The sequence below is a fragment of the Mytilus galloprovincialis genome, chromosome 10 (genome assembly GCF_965363235.1).
Source record: "Mytilus galloprovincialis chromosome 10, xbMytGall1.hap1.1, whole genome shotgun sequence".
Lineage (NCBI taxonomy): Eukaryota > Metazoa > Mollusca > Bivalvia > Mytilida > Mytilidae > Mytilus > Mytilus galloprovincialis.
This window is the reverse complement of record NC_134847.1, coordinates 77,528,488-77,546,785: the sequence shown is the minus strand read 5'-3', so window position 1 is coordinate 77,546,785 and position 18,298 is coordinate 77,528,488. Positions and strand designations below refer to the sequence as shown.

The 18,298-nt window shown below is 32.9% G+C and overlaps 1 protein-coding gene across 1 annotated transcript; it reads left to right on the top strand.

Moving 5' to 3' along the window:
• The first annotated feature begins 757 nt into the window (after positions 1–757).
• Positions 758–14,869, top strand: LOC143048440 (superoxide dismutase [Cu-Zn]-like). Its single transcript, XM_076222131.1, has 5 exons — positions 758–839; positions 4,806–4,891; positions 12,923–13,019; positions 13,409–13,605; positions 14,366–14,869. The coding sequence occupies exons 1-5, from the start codon at positions 782–784 to the stop codon at positions 14,474–14,476; spliced, it is 549 nt and encodes a 182-aa protein (XP_076078246.1). The 5' UTR covers positions 758–781; the 3' UTR covers positions 14,477–14,869.
• The last annotated feature ends 3,429 nt before the right edge of the window (positions 14,870–18,298 follow it).

Here is an 18,298-nt window from a genome sequence, read left to right as displayed (position 1 = left end):
AATGATCCATCTCGTTTTTGTCCTTCCCCACTAGCAACATGCTTTCGAGGTCATAGATCTTTAGATGACATTATAGTTGTCCAAATCTGTAATTAAACAAATTGCATCCTTTTCCCAATTGTTAATTTTGGAAGCCTGTGGATTCGCATGATGGGAGATGTATGCATATTGTAGGAGAGGCTTACTCTCTTGACGCACCCGCTCTTACTCCTTACAAAGTTCGTGCGATTCCATCAGTTAAAAACTACAACATTTTACAATATGTTTAAAAAAAAAAAAGTTTATTTAGAATAGAAATAACAACAAAAACATTTAACCGACATGGTATATTTATATGTATGTCTCCTGTCAAAACAGATTATCAATTTTTTTGCTTTGCGAGAATGTACAATTGTTACAAAAAGCCAAAACTTTCCATTTTTTCTTTAGCACGGTAATTTTCCGCGATACAATTTTCTGGTTTCGTAGACAACGGAAGAACTTGGCCCGATAGATAAGCGTTACGGATAGTTACATTGACATATAGTGCCAAACAATATTTCGAGGAATTGTAAACTCTTTCACAGAGACGATGAACAAAATCATACGAAATGCCTTAGATCCTCCAAATTATAAGATCCACCAGAATTAAACTAATAACTAATAGACTGTAAACCTTTTAATGTTCACATTAGTTGTGAGAAATATATGCATGAATGAAACATCAAGTTCCAACAGCACAGCCCTGTACCTTTACATATAAATACTGATCACCACTATACAAGTTATCAAACAAGAAAATATGATTCTTGTACTAGCGTTAGGAGTGGTTGTTTTAACTGGTACATCACAAGTTCAAGGTAAGCCCTCTTAAGATTGTATACGCTTAAATATGAATATCATCAGCAAAAACAAAGTTCTTTAGAAAGTGACACATCCTTCTGTGTGAAAAACAAATTCTTTAAGTTCTATGATACTTAACATCACAGAAATGCTTGCAGTTTTAAATTGCTAACCTATTTGCAATATCCATATAAAAATAAGAAAATGGGGTATGAATACTAATAACACAAACATCCATCAAAGGTCAAATTACGTGTGTTTAAGCAACTATAGCTCATCGTTCAAAGTACAAATATAAGGTTTAGGAAAGGCAAAATTTTAAACAATTCAAAACAATAACGAAAATCAGTTATGATGTATAAAGTAAAATCACAAAAATACTGAACTTAGAGGAAGATCAATTGGGAAATTCCATAATCACATGGCAAAATCAAATAGCAACGAACGGCAGTCCTTTGTTAGCATTAGACAGTAGCCTGTGCAAGCCCCAGTATTAAGGATATTTTCAATAATCTTTTATTTATTTTCCAGACCATATGAGTATTCGGACCGTACACGTACTGTACTGGTGTGGACCGTATGTGTACTTTTTTCTAAATACGCACACGGTTTCACTGTACGCATAGGATCCGACTTATTTTAAGAATTTGGTCAATTTCGAATTAATATAAAAAGTAGTTCAATTGTAAATGAATAAAAACTTTTAAATATGTTCACAGTTAAAACAAATGACGTGCATTTAAGCTGCTAATCCCCTGTATTTAGCATGTCAGTAATACATAAAATTTAGCTATGCTCATTTAAATTATCGAAAGTAAGCATGGTATAAAGCTTTCATCTTACTGCTAAGAGATGCAAATGCAAAAGAACATGCATTTAATAAAACTGGTAAATGTAAAACATTTGCTTGTGTCATCCTGGATGGGAGTGCCAAAAAAAGGATTCAGATAGACATTTGAAAAAAAAACTTAACTTCAATTAATTAAATACATATATGGTCAAGCTCGTACTACACCGTATGAGTATACTCATACGGTCCGACAATAAGAGTATACGCATACGGTATGGACTGTATGCGTACGGTCCAAATTCTCATATGGCCTGAAACATAAACACAGAGCAGGTGTTAGTTTATGTTTAAGCAATTACATAGGTACGTAGGGAATTTGTATTAGAATTTTCGGAATTATTATGACTTTTATAATCTTACACTTCATGACATTTCTCGTCTTCTAAGGCAATTGCGTAAACAAAGTAAATAGGTATTGTAATTTGATGCAAACCAAAAATTAAATTTCAGCTTGCTTATAAAGGCTTTTTCTCATAAAATAACTGTATATAAAACTTTCGAGGGGTAAATACAGGTTTTACAACGAAGGATGATTGGCGGAATATCTGTATCACATAAAAGACATGTTACGTTTGCAATTTTTCACCTGTTCCTTTTTAACCAATAATTAATGAGAATTTTTTATATCTTTCATTCTTTTATTTAATATATTTTTCTTATTTAAGACAGTGTTCATCTAATAGAATGAATAGACTTAAGGTTTTAATCTATTATGTGTCATTAACTAAAATAATCCCTTTAAAGTATCTGTTGATGCTTACATTGTTATCCCACAGTTTAATATTTTCCCGATTTTCCTGCCTATTTCTCGATGTTTTACGCGAGCGAATTTGAATTGATGTATTATGTCCTTGTTATATGGTTAAAGATATAAACTTTTTCTCTAACATATAGAAAACATGTCTAATGAACGACAATTTTATTCGCAACCACATAAACAAATGAAAATATGCGCCTCCATGCTCACCGCGATCTAACTATGTAAACATATGATTGGCCTAAATTTTTATGCTCCCAAACAAAATTTGGAGCATAAAGTAATTGATTTGCCTTTCGATCTGTCTATTCGTGTGTCCGAACAAAATGATGAACGGATGATTGATTTGCATGGAACTAATACGGTCAACTTCCCTTCTACTGAATATATTAAATTATTAAAAGTGTGCCTCCTTTTAATTAGAATTGAGAATAAAAACGGCGAGTGTGTCAAAAGACCAATAACTCGACAAACCTTGATATACAAGAAATTCTTTTTCTCAATGAATGAGCTGTTTTGTGAGCTCTTGTTGATATTGAAAGCTTACAACTTGTAACTAATGAGAGCATATCAATTTGATAAAGCAGGAATTGTCAATGGTATTTGTTGATGCTAAATTTTACGTATATAAAAGTTGAATACACTTGCATTTATTGACTGTCATTAAAGTGAGAGGGTTAGCGCTATAGAACCAGGTTTAATCCACCATTTTCTACATTTGAAAATGCATGTACCAAGTCAGGAATATGACAGTTTTTGTCCATTCGTTTTTGATGCGTTTTGTTATTTGATTTTGCCATGTGATTATGGACTTTCCCAGTTGATCTTCCTCTAAGTTCGGTATTTTTGTGATTTTAAATTGTACTGTATTCATGTCATGAAATGTTATTATTTTAGCGGTATATTTAACATAGCCATTAAGAGAGAGGTTTAGCTAGCCACAAAAAAGGCAGCAATAGTATAACGCTGTTAAAAAGTAATGCATAGATTGAGAGACAACATTTGAAACAGATGGTGGGTTGAAAATTATTTTCGGCTAGCGAAACCACCGGGCTTTATGGGAATGTTATATATTAACCAGGTTCAACCCACTTTTTTTCTAAAAATGTCCTGTACCAAGTCAGAAATATGACAGTTGTTTTCTAATAATTCGTTCCTATGTATGTTATTTTTGTGCTTCTGTTGTTTCATTGTTTTCCTCATACAGTTTGAAGTGTTTTCCTTGTTTTTAGTTTGTAACCCGGATTTGTTTTCTCTCAATCGATTTATAACCTTTGAACAGCTGTATACCCACTGTTGCCTTATTTCCAAAAATACACATGCTTTCATCAGACTGAAAGACTACTTGCACAATCTAAAACTTATTTTTAAGTCGTCAACTTTTAACAAAATTCGACAAAAGTTACCATAACTTGCAAATTAAAAGTGGTCAATATAAGAAAATGCCAAGAAAAGACAGAGAGTGTAAAGTTTGCAAAATTGTAGACGAGGAGGAACACTTTTTCTTTTATCGCCTAAAAAGTAGTTATATGAGAACTACCATAATTAATGAAATTAAAACCCACTATCATTAATTTAATCTGCTTGCGTAAAATACAAACACTTTTAAGATCTCAATAAAGATATAGACCCACACAGGCAAATATACCAAAGCTTAAAGATTTGTTCAACGAAGCATATAAAAGATATAAATATATAAAGAAAATAAAAAGAAGTCGTTTTGAAAATATTCCGGCCCCAAAAAAACCTACATTAGTGTCAAGACCTTTAGAAATGCCGTTTGTTGTGCCCAAATATTTGTCAAAAGTTTCAATTTTCGTCTGTTACTTTGATATGGCCATCACTGAGGAGACATAACTTGTTACAATTGGCATCTGGTATACTAAAATCAGTACAGTAAATTTGAGAACTGTTATTTCAAAAATGTTGCTATAGTCTTGAGATTATTATTTTTACTTAGTTAGTAAGTTAAAACACATCTTCTATTTCCAAAATAAGGATGTCAACAATGAGAAAAAAAGCATTAAATTAAGTCGGCCAGAAAGACCCAACATGAAATATATAATAAACAATTCGATTGAGAAAACTAAGAGTCTAAGTTATAACCAATCAATTAACGACAAAAAAATAAGACAAACATGAACAAACGACAACCACTGAACTTCATAATCCTGACTTGGGAAAAGCACATGTGGCGGGATTATGTTTGTTTTACATCGTCCGTGTTACCATCAGTTTGTAGTACCTTTTCAAAGAAGAACAACCTCCTTATGTTTTGTGTAGCTTCTTTCTTTCTTACCAAACTAGTTAGATACCCAGTTTGAAACGTGAACATTCAAACAATATAAACAAATATATATTTTTGTTTGTCAACAGGGCAAAGAGATACCAGAGCATACTGCCAGTTGTATGACCCAACAAATCAAAACAGAGTCCATGGAAGGCTAACCTTGCGTCAACAAGTATGAGGAAAAAAAATTAAGTTATTGCATTTGTTATATAACCTATTAGATAAAGATAAGTAAGTTTTCTGACAATAAGTTATTTGTGTTTTTGAAAACACACAGTAATGCTTTGCAAAGTTGGTATTACGAACGTTTCCTCACATGTTTTCAATCAACCGAGTTCTATTCAAGCGAGAAACGTTACTGTACTCTATTAACTTGGTTACTACCGCGTACAGGACAAGTTATTGATAAATGATCAAAGTCTAAGGTCAACATTGACACATATTTTGAATGATTAGTGCCCACTATACTAACATATAACAATAAATATATCAAACACAATTTATAATTGCTGATCGCCCACAAGACTAGAAGGACACCGGATTTTATTATAATCTATCATAACAAACATAATATTTTATGCAAATAATATCTATATACATATAAACAATGCTTTCAATACGAAATGTAAACATTGACTCCGTCATAAACGAGCCCGCCGGCCAGGAAAAACCAACAACCAAGTTACCTTAGTCGATATGGAAACCTGTGTCCAAACCCTAATGCTCGGAAGATCGGCTCGAGAGTTGTACTTGGACAATACTTAAAGTAAGCTTATGTTTACATCAACAAAATATCATCAAAATGTGTAATAGCAAACAAAAATACCAATATATTGTACAAAAACAAGAAAAATTCAAACAATAATAAACCAACATTAAATCTGAACTTGACCCGTTCGAAGTTGGCGAGAGAATGGTCTGATAGGGAAATTAACCTGCGAAAAATTACCATTCATGTGATACTACAATTAATATCACGTGTCCATACATATATTGAAAGAACCGTTAGTACAATTATAATTTTCCTCTATACTTCGAAACGCGGAAAATTATAATTACAAATATGCCTGTTCTAGTTGGTTAAGCAGAAAAAATAAACAATTAACAATTAAAAGTTGTTACGTAAACATACTTTAACTTAGCAGTCATACATACATTATCTGAAACAGTCTTTTTATTATTTTTGTTGATTTTTTAATAAACAACAAAACTTACTTCTGATTTTTAATGTTCATTGTTATGTGCCATTTCTAAGTGGCGATTACTTAAATATTTTTGAACAGCCATATAAGAAAACGAAGGCGTAGTATGATTGATAATGAGACAACCATCATCCAGAGACCAAATGAAGTAACTGTCAACAAATTCAGTGCATAGTATGGACTTTAAGAGAGAGTAAAACCCATATCTCATTGCATTGTAAGCTATTACAAAAATCTGAATTGACAATTCAAACAAAAAGCCGAAGGGCTGATAAATTTATAAAACAATGAACTTTGTTTTTTATTGTCAGCGACCACCAACAATCACTGAATTATATGTTCATTTTAACCAAACCTTAATCAAGCAGTACACATCCATTTATTTAGTGTTAAGACCTGATAAACTGTCTGGAAAAACATTACATTGCGCGATGCAAAATACAAAATATAGACTGGTTGTATGACCATTAGTGCATAACATGTATAGGAAAATATATTTAGTAAAGTTGATGTTTTTAATAACACAAGTGACTTTTAACCCGATAAGAAAAAGTAACAGTAATATACCGGTGTTCAAAAGTCATATATCGATTGAGAGAAAACAAATCCAGGTTACAAACTAAAACCCACTAACTAATAAAAAAAACATCAAATAATATAAGAGGAAAACAAAGAAACAACAGGACCACTGAAGTGCAACAAACACAAACGGCAACATACATCTTAACGAACTTTATTATAATATGCCAGATAAGGAATAAAAATAATTCAGCATATTTACCAATTTTACAACGAAAGAAGGCTTTTTATTAGTTTAATCAGATAAAGTTTCAAGTTCATAAAGTTTGTTTTTCTTTCTTTACTCTAGATCTAAAAATTGCCGTATTAGTAACCCCTTTACACTTTCTAAATTACGTTTAAAATGTGATATTCGAATAAACAATATTTCATTAGTTGTTAGATGTATGGTGAAGCGTTGATTTTACCAGGGTTTTTTTCTCTCTTTTTTCCCTTTACCATGGTTTTCGCTATTTTTGTTAACCCTTTTTATACATTTATCCAAATAAGATCAAGAGATGTTTTAGCAGATTTCTTGAGTCCTGTTTACACCAATTTCAGAAAAGGATGAAAAAAAAACGTCTTTTAGGTTCCATTTCTGTAAGTATTGACAATGCATTTCCCCATAGAAACTCCCTTTACGGCTAAAACTGTACCAGTTTTACAACGAAGTTTTGAAAAAAATCATATCCTAGAATGGAAAGTTCATATGCGCTACTCATTAAAAAAAAGTGTAAAATATAGGGCTGTGCGGCATATATTCAACCTTAATATGCCCCGATCTTCTAAGAGTTTAAACTAACACAAAATTTCTTAACAACCCAAGCCTCGACTGTAGGGTTACCACAGATTTCAAAATAAACAATATTCACATGTATATTTACTGGTAACATTCCTAAGTTATGTCTCTATGAGATGCAACCTACAGATTAGAACTGGGAACCAGTATGTAAACAAAATTAACTATCTATGAATATTCTAAATTAAATCTAAAAGAGGCGTGGTTCGAGAAACAGCTGTCTTCACTAAGTGCAACCTAAACAAACATTTATTTAAATAGAAAACTCTATAAACCACTTTTTCTCACATAAATACTCACTTAAAAGAACAATAAGAAAATCACTGCAAATACTCAAGTTTACTTTTACTGTACATTTTATACCCCCTCCCCTGTTTCAAATTTTTAGAGATTTGAAATCAAGGCTTTAATTATTGCCATTTAACCCTATTTGTCTGTTTAGTTTAAATAATATTTATTCAGATAAATCAACATTAAACGATATTATACAAATAAAACAATATGAAGGATTCAGAAACAAACAATTTGCTTTTACAAATCTGTCTCCTTTGCCTGTTTTCTGACATCAAATGCCTAAAACTGGTTTTAAACTGTTCTGGTAACATATTGAAAGCATTTTAGAATACTATACATGTATTGTTTAACAGTCAATCATTCCAACATTCAAGATTATATAAATTATCCAATCCTGTCCCTGTCTCCAGTCCACATCTTACTGTATGCCTATTTGTCAATAAAAGTTCACATTTTCTGCCACAAATGGTCAGTTTAGAATTCTTGTCACAACAGTATCATTTGTATCATCTGAAATTTTGAGTCCTCAATGCTCATCAACTTTGTACATATTTGGCTTTATAACTTTTTTGATCTGAGCGTCACTGATGAGTCTTTATGAAGACAAAACGCGCGTCTGGCGTACTAAATTATAATCCTGGTACCTTTGATAACTATAAGCACCACTGAGTCGATGCTACTACTGGTGGACGTTTCGTCCCCGAGGGTACCACCAGCCCAGTAGTCAGCACTTCTGTGTTGACATGAATATCAATTATATGGTCTTTATTTAATAAATTGCCTGTTACAAAACTATGAATTGTTCGAAAAACTAAGGTATTTCTTATCCCAGGAATAGATTACCGTACGGTGACCTAAAGCTGTTAATGTCTGTGTCATTTTGGTCTCTTGTGGACAGTTGTCTCATTGACAATGATACCACATCTTCTTTTTTTATATTAGCCGTATTTGGCACAACTTTTTAGAGTTTTGGATCCTCAATACTCATCAACTTTGTACTTATTTGGCTTTATAACTATTTTGATCTGAGCGTCACTGATAAGTCTTTATGTAGACAAAACGCGCGTCTGGTGTACTAAATTATAATTCTGGTATCTTTGATAACTATTACTGTAACCATATATCTGACACCATTTAGCAAATATATGAACTAAAAGTGTTAAAACAAAGCCTTATCTGCAATAGTTGTATTCATGCAGATACCAGTCTGATGTAAAATTCACTTAAAATGTTATAAAGATGACATATAACATCTGATTTTTGCATTACTTCCAAGCAAAATTATTGTTTTTTATATCAAAACCTTCAAAATCATAAAATCATTGCATTTGCAAGTTTAATTATTTGTTTTATGACCCAGGGGGTAAGCAATTTTCTCTATTTTTCCCTGTGGGGCCACAAATTTCCTTAATTGTTCTGCTATTTCTAGCAATAAGTATTATTTAGTACATATTCAGGATAGAACACACTATGTTTTGTTTTGTTGTTATTTTTATATTTATAGCTTGTATTTTTTATGTCGCGATGACAAAAAAACAGATTCAGGTGTTACGGCTTACTTTTGGGTTATCGACAGCACAAAAACACCCCACTAATAATGTGTATGTTCTCTTATTTCACCCAATTTATGGCCTGTCAGCATTCTTTCCAATTTGATTTCGATGGATGACGATAGTTTGGTCCCTTTTTAGAAGAATATCTTTGAACTATTTGGAGGTCTCATGTAACAAGATGGTCACTATAATCATATTAAAAACTCTATGTTTTAAAGTATCATCTTCGGGAAGATTGTGTTTCTATACTGACGCCTGATGTAATTGACGTATAATTGAAAATCAAATTACTACCATTATCTATATATACATATATAAACAAAAAGGCAACAGTAGTATACACATATATACATGACGCATTAATCAGTTCTGTGTTATCAAACAAGTAAGATATATATATATATATATAGTTTTGAATATGAAATATACTAGATAATTAGTTGAATCATTTTAATTGTTTGAAAAATACATCTTAATATTTTGGGGTTTATCATGCTAACATTACTCTGGAACTGTTTATTGGTACAATGTAACACAAGGTTGTTACTAAACACATTCATACTGATTGGATTGAAAAAATCAAAAATAAATTGCAAACATATCACATCTTATGGTATGTATGGGCCAAGTAAGCTTTTCTCATCACTTGCAATTGGCCCCCGTCGTCGTCGTCTGTCGTCCGTCGCCGTACGTTAACTTCTACAAAAATATTCTCCTCTGAAACTCCTGGGCCACATTAGCCAAATTTGACCACACTAAACATTGGGATATCTTATTTTAAAAATGTGTCCGATGGCCAGGCCAATCATCCAAGATGGCCACCATGGCTAAAATAGAACTTAAGGGTAAAATGTAGATGTTGGCTTTAATTTCTGCAAAGAAAGCATTTAGAGCAAATTCAACATGGTAATATTGTTCAGCAGGGCAAGATCTGTTTGCTGAGAAATTTTCAGACAAATCGGACAACCCGTTGTTTGGATACTGCCTCTGAACTTGTAATTAGAAAACATTGAATTTTTGGTTATTATCCTGAATATTATAATACATAGGGATAAACTGTTGACTGCTATTATGTTCAACACAGTCAGATCTACAAATAAGTAAGCATGACAAAAACTGTCTATTGACCCCTTTAAAGTCAAATTTAACAATTTTTCGTAAATTTTTGTAATCTTTTACAAAAGTCATCTCCTAAAATAACCGAGACAAATTTTACCAAACTTGGCCACACTTCGCATTAGGGTATCTAGTTTAAAGAATGTGTCTCATGGCCCTGCCTGACAATTAAAATGGCAGATATGGCAAAAATAGAACATAGGGGAAAAAGCAGTTTTGGACTTATATTTCTGAAACTAAAGCAAAAGTATTACAGTTGCAGTAAATCATGCATCAATTCTAAATAAAAATATAAGGTGAGTGACACAGGCTCCTTGGAGCCTCTAATTATCATAAATCATAATTCTTGAAAAATATCACGTCATTTTTCAATTAATAGCGCACCATGTTTGAATAATTATAAAAGTAGTTCTAGTTTTTAACTAATGATTCGATATTTTTTTCGTTGATAGCAGTTGATACTTTTGCCAAAACAGTTTACGAATTTAAAGGCAGTTACATGTAGGTTTTAGGTTTTTTGTTTTACATATTCATAATGAATGCCCTGTTTTTTTTCCAAAGTTTACAACGGGTTGCATGATTTTGAACAATTACTATTTCAATTGCTCTTTAAAAAAGACAAACTTTGGATTTTCCCAATTTTTTTCTCGGTTGATAGAAATGGACCACAATTATTACAAATATCAAATAATGAAGTTGAATTTTGTAAGGAATATCTCATTTAATTACTTATTGTTTTTTTGCTCGATTAAAATTCCATTATGCTTACATTGAGTGAAATCAATCTTGGAGTAATTTTAGCTGTAAAAATATGAGGTGTGGTTGGGTTGTTGTCTGTTTCAAACATTTCCTATTTCTGTTCTTTATTCGATGGCTGAACATACCCTCCCGAAGTAGCCTATGGTTTTACGATCAGATCACAATTTCCTTAATCGTGTGCCTATCTGTTTTCGGGAAATGTGAAATAGGCATTATTATTGACTATAATTGTTGCTTAACACAAAGGTCGACATTGATTTTTATTAAATCGGGTTACTCGTGTAAAAATATTAACGTTACGTAAATCTTCAAATCCTTCAAAAGAATTAGAGAAATGTTTTAAACGATTATGATCTCGAATATGCATCATCAGTTTTTTATTATTTAACTATAAGAGTAATGATAAGATATTTTTGTGTTAATAATGTACATTTTCATAGTTCTTTTCAAAAGTAAATATTAAAATTATCTGTTTACAAAGAAAGCAACAGTTGATTATTCACGATATTGCCAGCGACGGAAAATGAACATTGCTATAATATATGCCTCTTTGTCGGATTTAATTAAGGTATTTTAATCAAAACTGGCGAAAAAGATAATTTTTCTATTTTGCCGGCGCCGTTTTATTTAATAGTTCTGTCGAAAAATATTAAAAGTGTCATCTAAAAAATAACAAGCCAAATAGCCTTTGCTATATTAATATGGTACAGCCTAAAGAATAATCTATTTCTAGTTGTCAGCAACGGCAAAGTACCCACACTGGTTAATCATGTCGTACCAAATCGATGGAAACGGTAAATTTTTGTATTTAATCAGTAACAGCTGCATTTTGCATTTTGTTTGGTTTAATGAACTTTTTATTGTTGCCATTTGTTACCCAGTTTAAGATGCTAGTAGCTTAAGTTTGAAGATACTTTGTTTTCAGTTTTTGCTTACTTCACTAAATGTCTTGTTCTTCAATCTTGTTTTTTTACTCTAATCGACTAAACCTACCTCCGAGGTAGGTAGCACTCGGGTTAAACGGTTTATTTCATGACGTTGGAGAGAAACTCTACCCGTTCGATTTAAACTCTACTTACGCAAGTAACCCGAGTTTATCAAATCGAAATCAACCTAAGTGACAAACTTCTGTACATTGAGGAAGTGAATGAGTTAATACAATAATTACGAAGGTAAAAATAGGTCCGTCTATTTAGAGGTAGCAAACAATTACTAAAAATTCAAGAACGCAAACAGTATAAATGGTTGCCCGCTTTTTTTTTTTTTTTATATCTGAAATGTCTTTCTTAAGGATAACAAAGAGAACGAAAAGGTTCAGTTTACATGAGACCAGTTCTTCTTTTTCATTACCATGACCCTTTCTGGTTAGTTGCTGCTCACAAGGAAGCTATTAAAGCAAGAGTTCCAAATGGTGAAGTTGAAGTCATCCTCTCGTAAAATTTACGAATGCAATCACGAGTTAATTGACCATTATGGAATAACCGTTTCTGAGATGATATCTGATATGTTCCATATATCGTAATAATAATACACTTCCCTTTTCACCACGAATGCGACCTACAGAATTTAACTATCTACCGGGTTGTAATAGCGTGAACAACACAACGGGTGGCACATATGGAGTAGGATATACTCACCCTTTCAGAACACATGAGATCTCCCAAATATTTGGTGGGGTTCGTGTTGCTTAGTCTTTAGTTTTCTATGCTGTTTTTTTGTGTACTATTACCTGTCTGTTTGTCTTTTTATTTTTTAGCAATTGCGTTGTCAGTTTATTTTTAAATATGAGTTAGAATGTTCCTCGTGTATGTTTCGACCATCTTTAACTGATCTTCAATGATGAACTAAACAGCTTACACGGTACACCGAAATATCAGGACAACACTGTAGAGTCGTTAATCTTATGCATAAATTATTTTCAGTACAATACCCAACTTGTTGAAATAACAGGGAGAATATATGGTTTGAGACCTGGATTACACGGCTTCCATGTCCATGAACGAGGGACTTTCGGACGTGGTAAGTAAACGTATTAATAAATCACTTGTGAAAAAGTGGTATCTAAAAGATATTTCATAAGTAGTTAGGTTATGTGTACTAAGCTTGTGTGTTCTATTAAGTTTATTACGTTTCGATCTTTGTTTAATATATAAATCTCTGATTTCCGGGGCATATAAGTATTTGGTTTTGATCACAACTAATGAGCAATAAACATTTAATTTCGCAACTAGTGATTTGCAGTATCAAATATCCTTTTATTATAAAAAAATAATTTTAATTTACGCAATATGAAATTAGTACGATGTATACGAATAAAATGTACAAACATTTTCTATGTATAGAGTAAACAAACATATTTGATAAATTAATTCTTGTATACTGCATATAAATAAATCTATCATTTATAGATTGCACTAATGCAGGACCGCATTTTAATCCATTCAACCAAAATCATGCAGGACCAAGCGATGCACCCCGTCGCCATGTTGGAGACCTTGGTAATATTTACGCAAACAACTGGGGAGTAGCAAATTTGGCTATTTACGACAATTTTATTAGAATGCGGGAAAGACGAGAGCTTTCAATCCTCGGCAGAGGTATTGTGGTAAGTTATCAACGATTCACTGTAGATATATAGGTGTAATTTATTAATCATAGGCTATTGTCGTAATGTGCGATGAAACTTATTTTTGCATGAGGCATTTTTAATGATTTTAAAATGAAATCATCAAGACAATTTTATATGTATTAATGTTAAAACAGAGATTAGATGTGGTACTCAACGGATAGGCCATATGACTCCGACACATGTTAATATTGATGTGTTAGATATTTGTTTTTCGTTTAATTCTTTTTACATAAATTAGGCCGTAAGTTTTGTCGTTTTGTGGATAGTTTTCTCATTGGCAATTATACCACATCTTCGTTTTAATAATAACTCATTTAAAACCAAAGATGTTATATAAATGCATAAAAAATTGTTTAACCAAAAAGATGTTAATATTTGTTTTACAAAAATAAATGAAACAAATATTTGGTTTAGTTTGATTGACTGGAAAATAACCGACATTCTTCAACCTGTTAACATACGATGGCACACAATCTTATTGTGTAACACAAATGAAGAATTATGACTTTATACGTATATTTCAACATGTCCAAAGTTTCCTAATTTGTAAGTTGTTGTTCTTATTCTCTACACATTTAACAAAATAACTGGTGTGAAATATAGACCTGCTTACAAATGACCATTGTGCTCATATTTGTGATACATGTATTTCTTAGCTTTCCCAAGAAGAATATATTGGTCAAGTAGTTTAAACAAGATTTAATAAAACACCCCTATGTTCTTGACTTTTCTTTAGGTTCACGCAGATCCGGATGATTTAGGAAGAGGAGGTAATGGCGAGAGTCTGGAAACAGGAAACGCTGGAGCTCGACTTGCTTGCTGTCAGATCATCCATACTGCTATCTGAGTATGTGTGCAATCAAAAAGTGATTAAATTTTGCTTATAACTCTTTTATCTTAATAATTTCTCGGTATGTCTCATATCGTCAGATCATATGTTTCTTACGTCATATGAATTCGTACTATGCATACTTTTTAAATGGAATAGAAACATCACACTGCATTATAAATAGTTCGAAAACCTATAATACGATAATATCTGTCAATGCCAAGAAATGCTTTGCATGAGATAAACAAAGACAACCAGACTTTCGAAATCAACATAAGTTGATAAGTTGACATTTGAATTGTAATCCTGTGTTCATGTTTTCGCCACTTCAGTCAGCATGGTGGATGCTTCACTATATTGGTCACGCACTAAAATTCGGACAATTGTTTTTAAATACAGGCAACAGTATTATACCACTGTTTGAAATTCATAAATCGATTGAGAGACAACAAATTCGGGTTTAAAACACATCACCTACAAGAGGAAAACAACGGAAATCAACAACGCCAAAGCAACGTACATGGTCATACATAGAAACGAACCTCTTGATTATAACAACTGCCAACTTTCCGACTTGGTTTATTTCGTTACATTGTAAATAGATATACAAAATGTACTAGCAGGGACGCTATTTGAAAACATACGTAAAATGATGAATAAAATAGACAATCCGAAAAAGAACGAAAACGCTCTTCCTTTGGTTTTGAAAATTTAAAATAATGAAGGATCCCACTAATACAATTAAGTCTGATTTGCATCTTGACTTACATCTATATATTGATAATAAGGGTCTTCGAGAAAGAAATGAGTTCAGCCTGCCAGCAACATTCCAACCACGCCTGTATATGGTGTATATATATCTTAGTTGATATGATTCCCAGAGCTTGAATTTTGAACTCAAAATAACCTTTAAAATATTTCAAAACCAAAAGCCCGTCGTCTTTTTCTCGCACCACACATATTGAGACGTATCCCTTAATTTGAACATGCATTTGCCACATATAGAACAAGATCTGCTTACGCTAAGATAAAGCACCTGGCACATCAATCCTGGTTTTGATTTGATTTGCGTAGCTCAGTCTTTAGTTTTCCCTCTCGTCTATTGTAGACCGTTTCGTCGTTTTTCTTTTTAGCTCACCTGGCCCGAAGGGCCAAGTGAGCTTTTCCCATCACTTTGCGTCCGGCGTCCGTCGTCCGTCGTCGTCCTGCGTCCGTCGTCGTTAACTTTTACAAAAATCTTCTCCTCTGAAACTACTAAGCCAAATTTAATCAAACTTGGCCACAATCATCATTGGGGTATCTAGTTTAAAAAATGTGTCCGGTGACCCCGCCAACCAACCAAGATGGCCGCCATGGCTAAAAATAGAACATAGGGGTAAAATGCAGTTTTTGGCTTATAACTCAAAAACCAAAGCATTTAGAGCAAATCTGACAGGGGTAAAATTGTTTATCAGGTCAAGATCTATCTGCCCAGAAATTTTCAGATGAATCGGACAACCCGTTGATGGGTTGCTGCCCCTGAATTGGTAATTTTATGGAAATTTTGCTGTTTTTGGTTATTATCTTGAATATTATTATAGATAGAGATAAACTGTAAACAGCAATAATGTTCAGCAAAGTAAGATTTACAAATAAGTCAACATGACCGAAATGGTCAGTTGACCCCTTAAGGAGTTATTGCCCTTTATAGTCAATTTTTAACCATTTTTCGTAAATCTTAGTAATCTTTTACAAAAATCTTCTCCTCTGAAACTACTGGGCTAAATTAATCCAAACTTGGACACAATCATCTTTGGGGTATGTAGTTTAAAAAATGTGTCCGGTGACCCGGCCATCCAACCAAGATGGTTGCCACGGCTAAATATAGGACATAGGGGTAAAATGCAGTTTTTGGCTTATAACTCAACAAGAGTGCACACGCTGAAATGTCTCGCCTTCTATACTAATCATTGATATTATGTTGATAGTCCTAAGTATAAAGCTAAGCTTTATTACAACTGTCACATAAACTTAACATTAACCAAGATAACTAAACAAAGACCAATGAACCTTGAAAATGAGGTCAAGGTCAGATGAACCATGCCAGGCAGACATGTACAGCTAACAATGCTTCTATACAACATATATAGTTGACCCATTACTTATAGTTTAAGAAAAATAGACCAAAACACAAAAACTTAACACTGTGCAATGAACCGTGAAAATGAGGTCACGGTCAAATAAAACCTGCGCAACTGACATAAAGATCATAAAATATTTCCATACATCAAATATAGATGACCTATGGCATATAGTATTAGATAAAAAGACCAAAACTCAAAAACTTAACTTTGACCACTGAACCATGAAAATGAGGTCAAGGTCACATGACATCTGCCCGTTAGATAGGTACACCTTACAATCATTCCATACAACAAATATAGTAGACCTATTGCATATAGTATGAGAAAAAGAGACCAAAACACAAAAATTTAACTATAACCACTGAACCATGAAAATGAGGTCAAGGTCAGATGACACCTGCCAGTTGGACATGTACACCTTACAGTCCTTCCATACACCGAATATACTAGCCCTATTGCTTGTAGTATCTGAGATATGGACTTGACCACCAAAACTTAACCTTGTTCACTGATCCATGAAATGAGGTCGAGGTCAAGTGAAAACTGTCTGACAGACGTGAGGACCTTTCAAGGTACGCACATCACAAATATAGTTATCCTATTACTTATAATAAGAGAGAATTCAACATTACAAAAAATCTGAACTTTTTTTTCAAGTGGTCACTGAACCATGAAAATGAGGTCAAGGACATTGGACATGTGACTGACGGAAACTTCGTAACATGAGGCATCTATATACAAAGTATGAAGCATCCAGGTCTTCCACCTTCTAAAATATAAAGCTTTTAAGAAGTTAGCTAACACCGCCGCCGTAGCCGCCGTAGCCGCCGCCGCCGCCGGATCACTATCCCTATGTCGAGCTTTCTGCAACAAAAGTTGCAGGCTCGACAAAAATCAAAGCATTTAGAGCAAATCTGACACGGGGTAAAATTGTTTATCAGTTCAAGATCTATCTGCCCTGAAATTTTCAGATGAACCGGACAACCCGTTGTTGGGTTGCTGGCCCTGAATTAGTAATATTAAGGAAATTTTTCTTTTTTTGGTTATCATGAATATTATTATAGACAGAGATAAACTGTAAACAGCAATAATGTTCACCAAAGTAAGATTTACAAATAAGTCAACATGACTGAAATGGTCAGTTGACCCCTTTAGGAGTTATTGCCCTTTATAGTCAATTTTTAACCATTTTTCGTAAATCTTAGTAATCTTTTACAAAAATCTTCTCCTCTGAAACTACTGGGCCAAATTAATCCAAACTTGGCCACAATCATCTTTTGGGTTAGTAGTTTGAAAAATGTGTCCGGTGACCCGGCCATCCAACCAAGATGGCCGCTATGGCTAAAAATAGAACATGGGGTAAAATGCAGTTTTTGGCTTATAACTCAAAACCCAAAGCATTTAGAGCAAATCTGACATGGGGTAAAATTGTTTATCAGGTCAACATTTATCTGCTCTGAAATTTTTAGATGAATCGGACAACCCGTTGTTGGGTTGCTGACCCTGAATTGTTAGTTTTAAGGAAATTTTGCTGTTTTTGGTCATTATCTTGAATAAATAAAATTATTATTGATAGAGATAAACTGTAAACAACAATAATGTTCAGCAAAGTAAGATTTACAAATTAGTCAACATGACCGAAATGGTCAATTGACCCCCTTAGGAGTTATTGTTCTTTATAGTCAATTTTTAACAATTTTCATAAAATTTGTAAATT